We start from the raw sequence: 9,765 nt of genomic DNA on the forward strand, positions 1-9,765 counted from the left end.
AGTATTTTTGTTGTTGTTTTATTTTGTGGATGATTGTGTGACAAATGGAACTGCTCCCTATTTATTTCCAAAGTTAATGAATATTCCATCCTTTTGCTATGCATCCTTTACTCTTCTGCTCTGTCTTTAGTCATATTTGTTTGCACACATGTGGCATGAGTTAAAGCTTGCTATACTTATTTTTGCTTGTTATTTGTTACTAATATTTTTATGATGCCAAAAGGGGGGAAAGTAATTGAGGGGAAACAGAGGGAGAAACATGTTCATGGGAAATACGAAATTTTTTTGGGTGTTATTTATGGTACTCTGGTTCTCAAAGGGGATTTCAATTACAAGTTTATCATCATCAAAAAGGGAAAAATTCAAAAGTTATGTGTCCTGTTATATTTTAATAATCTAACAAACTTAATGTTAAGAACCAGATGGGGAACCTGCTCCATATCCTCATAGTGCTCAAGGTCAACAAGTCTCAAGTCTGGGACATGTTCCAACATTCAAAGTCCAAGAAATAACAGAGGGAACAGATCGACATCAGTTCCCTTGCTGATAGTATAAGTCAACTCCCCACAGCTGTAAAGTGGTTGTAACTGTTCTCCTGCACACACGCAACAATGCAAATAGTGGAGCAGTCACTTTATGGGGAATGCCCTTGTACCAAACATGCCTACATCGTTCAAGTGATGTCACTTATGTAATATTAACATGAAGCAAAGGCAAAACATCACATTTTCCCATTCTAGAATTCACCAAGCTTTCTCTCAAGTGTGTTGCCAACTTGTAAGTAACATTCAAGGCGTCAAGAACAAAGAACAACATAACGAAGGACCTGTTTCTTGCATTGAGTCACTATATGTCCTTAGTTGTGTTGTACCTTTGTTAAAGTGATTTACTTGTAATTCCTACTTAGCTTAGTTAGAAGCATTGTGTAGGAAACCTTTTGTAAAACCATAAACTTTGTGTTTGTGTCTTGGCTAGAGTTAGTCGAGTTGTAAGCTTTGTAGTAGAGTTATTACAAAGGGGCTTGTAATAGAGTTATTACAAGTTAGTGATGGATTAATAGGTTAATTCCTAGGTTACAATAGTTTGTAATCTGAAGTTTGCTCGGTAGTGAAGTTGAAATCCTATGAGTGTAGGCCGTAGTTTTTAATCCCGTGAACTGGAGTTTTTCACGTAAAACTCTATTGTCTTATTTACTAACTGCCGTGTGTGTGTGTGTTTTGTGGGAACTAATAGAGAACCTGGTTCTCTATATAGTTTGGTGGATCCTTAGTTTCTATCAAATTATCATCAAAATTTCTGCTGCAAAGGGATTGCTTGATTTTTTTTGCCTTCATACACGTATTAGTACCCGTTCATACGTAATAATAGAGTCTGCATCCACTCATATATAGTCATGATAATGCAAATAAAATATAAAAAAGAAAAAAGAAAAATGCAAAAAAAATATATAATTCTGAGGTAAAGTAAGAGATAAGAACAATTAAGATTTTGCGAGATAATGTATACTTCCTACTGAATAACTTGTCCTAATCATCTAACTATTCCACTTTTATTAAACCAAGTAGCCAATTAGGAACTAATTAGACCTTTGAACCAAAAATGAGTTTAGAAGAATTTAATATTAGCCCTAAGAAATATTTTTAATGATGAAAAAAGCTTAAGTGTTAAAGTACCTGATTAATTTGTATACTTTATAGGATAATATTCTGAAGAAATTAGCGCTTCAGTATATTGTGCAGACTCTTCAAAATGTTGCCGCACTTGTCTTGAATTCTCCAAAAATGTGCTACTTTTTAAGGATTCGAGAGACACCCGACAATATAATCAAAGAGCCCGAGCAACATATGCGCTTGAGGAACACATCCTGAAATCATCAAATGATACAACTAAAAGAATAATGGGTTGAATCAAAAGAGGGTGAACACAATTATTTTTATATTTAAAGGCCATCACCCAGGGAGAGGATCCTGAGGTGTTGGGAGTTTGGCTAAACCTATACCATGTATATAGAAGGTAAAGATGACAAAATAGAAGGGGGCATATACCTCACTTTCCATATACACAAGACTGTAGCTGCAACAACCTTAAAAAAACTTATGAAAGAGCTAATCATATACAACTTCTCTTCCATGAGTAAAGAAAATACATTAACTTACAAAGAAATTGGCTTTGTCAAATCTACTTCTTATGCTAGGCAACTTCCATTTATCTAGCAAAAAGGACCCTTAGCTTCTCGAGGTAACTGCTGGAATGTGTAGTAATATGAGCTATTGCCACTATTTGCAGCTTTTTTGGCAAGAAGATCAGCTACCTGGTTGGCTTCTTTATAGTAATGGGTAATTTGAACTTCTGCCTAGTCTAGAATCTGTGTGATGGCACTAATTGTATGCTTCATCTTCATGTTGTTGGTGTTACTTTCTTTTAACATATTGGTCACTATAAGAGTCAAGCTCTAAGCAGAATTTAGTATATCCCTGTTGAACCGCCCTCCACCAAACTTGGTTGTTGTTGCCTCTGCTTCATTGTTGCTTCTACAGTGAATTGGTATGGAGATGGCCATGATGAGATCTCTATGTGAATCTCTTGTTCCCCCTCATGTACCTGCCCTACCAGTGTCAACCAAAAAACTCCCATTTGTATTTGCTTTAATCATATCCCATGATGGTTTCATCCATATTACTTGTCAATATCTCATAATAGGTTTTATTATTTCCACCTCTTCACAAAGTCTCACCCAAGGCCAATTCTGTTTGCAGTTAGGATATGCTATAATAACAACAACTTGAATGGTCCAGGTGATTTGCTACTCCATGTGAATATAGACAAATCTTTTTTGGTCTTCAAACTTGCAAGAACTCCAACTTTTTCAGATTTTCCAGAAGATAATTACTGGTAAAATCTTTAACAATAATTTATGAATATTATTTTTATACCCGACTTCCCACCACTTCTTGAGAATCATCCTAACATGCCAATTCTGATGTATGATGCCTAGAGGCCTACCAAATCTATTCCAAAGGTATCTAACAGCATCATCTTCACTGAATGTATGATGAATGGAATCACATTTTGGTCTTTGACAACAATTATATCTAGAAACTGATTGGTTACCAAACTTGGCGATTATCTCATCAAAAGTTAATTGTTATGGCATAATCTCTAGGACAGGAAGAAAATTTTGAAGGGAACGCACTTATGCCATAGCCTGTAAAGTGCTTCATTTCTCTCCCTTCTGCTTCTAGTGATCTGCCATGAAGATTTATTTGTGTATTTTCCATCCTCTGTAGGGCTCCAGATGGCATAGTCTTGTTCATTTTGCTCCTCAGTCCTAATGTTAGCTATATGTTGCACAGTTTCATTATCTAGGATCATACCAAGTTTTTTTAGATTCCATTGACCTTGTGTAATGTATTCCTGCACCTTAGCCTTTCTGCTGCCCTCTGAATCAAGAAACATAGTATCCAGAGTACCCTTCTCTGTCCAATTATCGAGCCAGAAGTTGCAAGTACCTGTATTTATTTTCCAAACAATATTTGTCTCAAGTTGCTTCCTAACAAGAGTAATATGCTTCCACGCATGGGAATCACCTGAGGCCCAAACTTTAGTGCTTGGGTGAGCTCTAGCACAATATTTTGCTTCAAGGGAAGAAGCCCACAAAGATGGTTGAGTTCTGAACCTCCACCATTTTTTTATAGCAAGAGTATTACTGATATCCTTTATGGTTATAATACCAATACCTCCCTCATCCTTAGGAGTAGATAAATTCTTCCAAGAACTCCAGTGATATTTAGTTTTATCACTTTTGGAGCCCCAAAAGAAATTAGCAAAATGCTTCTCCAATAGGTTCAAAGTACCCTTAGGTGGACTCATAGCTGACAAAGTATACACGGAAAACGACAGCAATATACTTTTAATCAATACTACTCTTCCTCTATAGGACGACATCTTTCCCTGCCAACAATATTTTTATCACTTTAGTAACCATGCCATCAAATAATTCTAACTTCTTCCTTCCAATGTACAGGGGAAAATCAAGGTAATTGAAGGGGAAAGTTTTTTCCAGAAAGCCAGTACACTCCTTCATTCTATAAATTCTGTGTGCACCGGTCTTAGGATATCTGAGGAAGAAGCTCTTGTAAGTGTTTACCTTTTATCTAGAGGAGGCTTCATAGTTACTTATCTACTTCATTATGAGCTTTACTGACTTATTGTCACCGCTGGTGAAGATGACTATATCATCTGTATAGGCTAGATGGTTAATGAGAGGGCCTCTGTGACTCATGGTGAAAGTAATGAAATCAACATTGTCATGAAGAGCATTAAGAGATTTAGACAAGACCTCGGCTACCAAAATAAAGAGAGAATGTGATAGTGGGTCTCCTTGCTTAAGACCCTGTGAAGAGGTGAAAAATCTCTTCTAGTACCATTGATAATGATAGAATACCAAACATCAGCAATCACCCTCCAAATCATATCAATCCAAAATTCCTCAAAACCAAACCTTTTAAAGACCTCTACTAGAAATGACCATGATATCCTATCATATGCCTTAGCCATGTCTAGATTTATAACCATATTTCCTCGTATGTTGGTCTTGGTAATATTTTGAATAATTTCTTGTGCTAATAAAATATTTTCAGTGAGTCTACCCTTGAAAAAACTACTTTGGTTGTCGGAAATCGGTTTGGGAAGAAGAGGGTTGACCCTCTCAGCCAAGATTTTAGAAATGATTTTTGTGGTAAAGTTGCTAAGGCTGATTGGTCTCAACTCAGAGAAGCTGGTCGGTGATTCAACTTTTGGGATTAAGACTAAGCAAGTGTGTGAGTAAAATCTTGTAAGCTCTTTTCCTTTAAAAAATTCCAGAACAAAATCCACTACATCCTTCTTAATGATCTCCCAATAGTGTTGGAAAAATATTCCATTATACCTATATGGTTCAGCGGTACTGTCTGCACTCAGACTAAATACTACATTCATGAACTCTAATTCATCTGGAAGCTCAGAGAGCATAGCATTTTCATCTTCTGTTAGGCATTTTGGTATACAACTAAGTACATTGTGATTGATCCCATGTTGAGGAAGATTAAACAACTTGGAGAAGTGTCTGATCGCTGTTCGTGCAATCTTATCATCACCCTTTACCCATCTACCTCTGTTGTTCTTTATTCTATGAAGCTGAAGCCTTTTTCTCCTTTCTCTCAACACACAACGGAAACACTTAGTATTGTAGTCTCCTTCTTGAAGCCACTTAGTTTGAGTCTTATGTTTCAAAAGATTCTCTTGTAATCCCAACCAATTTATGTATTTTGTATGAGCTTTATTTAGGTCCTCCCTACTGTGTTTCGAATTCAGCTGAATATCAAGATCTTCTAGTATATGGACCTTAGCTTCTCATTCACTTACTTGCTGGTGAATATCTCCCACTTTATCTGTGGACCATTGACTGAGATTTTTACCAAGCTCCTGAAGTTTGCTCTTCAGCCTCCACATAGCATTTCCAGTAACCTGCACATTCCAAGCTTTTTGAACTACCTCCAGAAATTCCTGTTGTTCAGTCCAAAAATCAAGGAAGCTGAAATATTTGATGACTTCTTGATGATCATTGTGACACTTCAAAAGAAGAGGTATATGGTCAGAGCCAGTCCTCACCGGGTGCTTCACACAATTATGTTTAGGACCTGACTCCATTGGTCATTTACATGAATCATGTCTAATCTTTTTCAAATCCTTTTCCTAGGTCTCCTATTGTTGCACCAAGTAAATTTGGGACCAGTAAAACCAATGTCACTAAATCCATAAGCTTCCATAGTAGTGATAAAGTCAAAACTTTTGTAAGCTCTATGAGGTTTGTCACCTAATTTCTCTTTCGGATTCATGATAACATTGAAATCACCTCCAATACACCATGGACCATCTACGAGTAAATTAATATCCTCAATACTGCTCCAAAGATCTTTCCTTTCCACAGTTGTGCATTTAACATATACTGCAGTAACATAGAGACCATTGTCTTGCATCTTATCTTTGATATTAAGAGTGATTTGTTGATCATCTTCTGCAATAACTATAGGATCACATTGACTATTCCAGAAGCACCAAATTTATCCATTAAGATTAGCGACACCATGTTGGAATCCCTAAAATCTCTTGTAACCTTCAGTCTTGTTCTTATCAACAAAAGGTTCCATGACTGCAACAAAGACAACCTTATTAATGTCAATAAGATATTTTAATCTATGTATGGCCTTTTTAGACCTCACCCCAACAAGGCCATAAATTTAATAACCAAATATAAACAAAGAAAGGTTTGTTAAAAATATCTTTTAAGTTAAAATACAGCAACCAGAGTATTCAAACATATAAGATATTCATATAAGTCAACGCAAATTCTTTGTAAATGAAGTAAAAATCAATAATTCAAGCACTCACTGAAGTCATATATATGAAGCCTTCAATTCACTACTACATTAAACTATCACTCTTAGATCTGTCGTTGGTAGTAGAAATACTGCTTCAGTCTTAAATCAACATGGATTCAATTCCAACAAGTGAAATAGCTCAAGAGTTTTTTCCTTTCTTTTGCGTCTACAAAGATGCCAGAGTCGAAAGATTTCACAATTTTGTATATGTATCTCTATTAGATAATCCCAATACTGGCATCCGATCCAAGGACGACAACAACAATTTATTAGCATGCCTTTAGTTTCCATATCCATTGATTATAGACTAGCCCCATAACACCCTTTTTACCTACGTGCTACGATAATTCTTGGGTTGTTATCAAATGGGTTGCTTTACATGTTGAAGTGTGTGACCATCTCATTTTAATAGAAGAATTTATTGAGGAGCCATGTCTCAAGGATCATGTTGATTTCTCGCGTGTTTTCTTGGCTGGTGATAGTGCGGGTGCCAATATTGTACATGACATGGTGATTCGAGCAAGTGCTAGTGAAAATCCACCAGGGGATGGTTTTAGGATTGTTGGTATGGCATTAATCCATCCCATTTTCGGTAATAGTGAACCTGATGAATATTGTTCGTATATTTTACCAGAATGTACATGACTTGATGATTCGAGGTTAAATCCAGCAGCTCATCCGAGGTTACTGTCCAATCTTATTTGTCTTAGAATTATGGTTTTTACTGCAGATAAGGACTTTCTAAGAGACATGAGTTTGACTTATTACGAGGCGCTGAAGAAGAGTGGATGGAAAGGTGAAGTGGATATTATGGAGACAGAAGGAAAAGATGGTGTTTTGATGGAAGGGCTACTTGACTTCTTTAATGAGAAGATCTGAAAGATAGAACATATTGAGACACAACTTGTTGATGTTCATTGACGTCATGCGTGTAAATAATTTTTATACTATCAGATCTCTTTTATCTGTTGTAACAGTAATCTGCATTATTTACAAGATTATAAATTTAACTTTTTATGAAAGTTTACCTGTAGATATCTTTTGAGTAACAATGATAATATACAATTTCTTTTACACTAAAATCGATGTAAACAAGTTCAACTCCCAACTTGGTAAGTTATTTTCAGTGAATAGTATAACATGAAGGGGGCAATATATATGACACAACCATAAGGTTTTACATCACTGCAATAATCATAATACAATTTAAAATCTACAAAGATCTATTTATGAATTAAAGCAAGTCTTTAGAAGATGGATTATTCACATTACCAATGAATTATAACATAAACAACAAAGAGGAAGATGGTGAATAATCTTTTACTTATGCCATTTTCTCATATATGTGGACCCAATATATATTACTAGAAAACAAGCTCCTCAATTTCATGCACTTATCCTCCTTTAACTTTGCTCTAAAGTTATTTAGCTACTTAGCGAAAGCCCAAGTGACCAATTTCGTATTTTCAAATATATAATGAAGATCAAGTATTTCATGTAATGAATGATGAACAAACAACAAATGCAATCACATAATTGCAGATTATTATGATTCAGAACCATCACGAAAGGTATCTTGATCAGCTATCCCCACCCCCAAAAAGAATAATACTGGTATTTCAGGTAAAGATCCGAAATACAATAATTCATCCCAAAGTTACAAACTTTGCAAGGAAACAACTAAATTTTAGTGATGAACAAACAACAAATGCAATCACATAAAAGATGTATTAACCTCAAATTTTACAGAATATTAAGATCCAGAACCAGCACGAAAGGTATCTTGATCAGCTACCCCCCCAAAAAAAAAACAATACAGATACTTCAGATAAAGGCCCGAAATACAGTAATTCATCCCAAAATTATAAACTTTGCAAGGAAACAACTAAATTTTAGATAAAGAAGAGAAAAAGAACACAATAAACCATATAGCTCCTCTTCTACACTCAATTCAAAACCTCAATAAAGGGAGTAGTTGCAACTCCAACAAACACAAAACAAATGCAAGCAACAGAAGAAAAAAAATCCAGAATTTAGAATCATAATAATCTCACTAGAAACAACCAGAGCTAAAATCACCACAGAGGAATTAATACACATACAAGAATATTAAACATTAATAGTAATATACATGGGTATGAAGTTGCAGCAAAAGTTGAAAAATTAGAGGATGCATGAGAGGAGAGAGGAGTAGTTAGAGTGGTGTTGAATAGCAGAGCCATCTCTAACGCTATAGAAGTTCTTTTCTGGATTAAACCAATTATAGAAGTACCTTCGCTGGAAGAAGAAGGAAACATGCGAGGAGAGAAAGGGACCGACTATAGTCGCACATACTGAATGCGACTTATAAATCGCTTTTTGATTGCGACTTATAAATCGCATTCTATGATTGCGACTTATAAAATCACATTTTAACCCATTCATCAAAGGCATTTTAAATCTTATATATCACATTTTCGGATTTATAAGTTGGGGGAGCACTATTATTTTTACAGTCTTGTATGTTGATGATATACTACTTATAGGACATTTTTGTTTTTCAGTTACTTTCTTCAAAAGTCATAATGTTTCAACACATTAGGAAATATAGCCTTAATTGACGAAAAATCTCAACTTTGTAATTACAAATATTTCTGTATTTAATCAAAGAGAAGCTAAGGATATAAAGAGTGAGTAAGTGGCAATTAACATAACCAAATAAAAAGAAAAGATACCAGTTAACATATTAAAAGTTTCATAAATTAATTGTTAATCAAGGAATGAATTTCTTAAGAGTCAATATCTTCGTTGACTAAGAACTTACTAAAAATTGAGTTAAATGCAAAATCTTTATATTCTCCATTGTAAATGTTGAGAAAAAACCTCTAATTTTCACTCAATTGATCGGAGAATTGAGAGAAATGGAGATTTAATCGAAGAAGAGGAGGATATAGCATTTCAGACAAAACATGGGGCTTCAGAGATATCTAGAATTAATAAGGTTTTATTTGCACAAACAGACCTTACACGTGGAGCACCCTCAGCAATTGATATGGTGTATGATGGATTAAATCCTCACCGTCCAGATCAAAGTGGATTCATTAAATTATCAAATTATTTTCACATGTGTAAGACGTGTGAGTAAGCATTATAAAGACTAATATTGGTTAGTTAGTTATTTCCATAGCCCATAGAAATTAAACTAGTGTACAACTCTTTATTCTATTGGTGAGAAGAAACTCTCTAATTTTTACTCAATTGATCGGAGAAATGAAAGAAATGGAGAGTCAATCGAATAATAAGAAGAGGATATAGGGTTTCAGACAAAACATGGGGCTTCGGAGATATCTAGAAGTGATAAGGTTTT

General features: G+C 35.0%; 1 protein-coding gene and 1 pseudogene across 1 annotated transcript; one reads left to right on the forward strand and one right to left on the reverse strand.

The window, feature by feature from the left end:
- Positions 1-494: 494 nt before the first annotated feature.
- LOC142178218 (uncharacterized) lies at positions 495-5,688 on the reverse strand. Its single transcript, XM_075247544.1, has 6 exons — positions 5,404-5,688; positions 4,393-5,352; positions 3,194-3,951; positions 2,934-3,074; positions 2,000-2,073; positions 495-595 (listed from the first exon to the last, which is right to left on the reverse strand). Exons 1-6 carry the CDS (start codon positions 5,686-5,688, stop codon positions 495-497), a joined length of 2,319 nt encoding a protein of 772 aa, XP_075103645.1.
- Positions 5,689-6,693: 1,005 nt separating this feature from the next.
- Positions 6,694-7,392, forward strand: LOC142178219 (putative carboxylesterase 2; annotated as a pseudogene).
- Positions 7,393-9,765: the final 2,373 nt, after the last annotated feature.

Source organism: Nicotiana tabacum, chromosome 24 (assembly GCF_000715075.1).
Source record: "Nicotiana tabacum cultivar K326 chromosome 24, ASM71507v2, whole genome shotgun sequence".
NCBI lineage: Eukaryota > Viridiplantae > Streptophyta > Magnoliopsida > Solanales > Solanaceae > Nicotiana > Nicotiana tabacum.

What these genes read in the sequence shown, in the direction of transcription:
- LOC142178218 (XM_075247544.1), bottom strand. Translation starts at nt 5,688, where the DNA reads ATGGAGTCAGGTCCTAAACATAATTGTGTGAAGCACCCGGTGAGGACT. An exon ending in TGGGAGATATTCACCAGCAA is followed by an intron (nt 5,353 to 5,403) that starts GTAAGTGAATGA and finishes CTTGATATTCAG; the next exon opens with CTGAATTCGAAACACAGTAG. An exon ending in CTTTACCTTCTATATACATG is followed by an intron (nt 596 to 1,999) that starts GTATAGGTTTAG and finishes GCGTGTGTGCAG; the next exon opens with GAGAACAGTTACAACCACTT.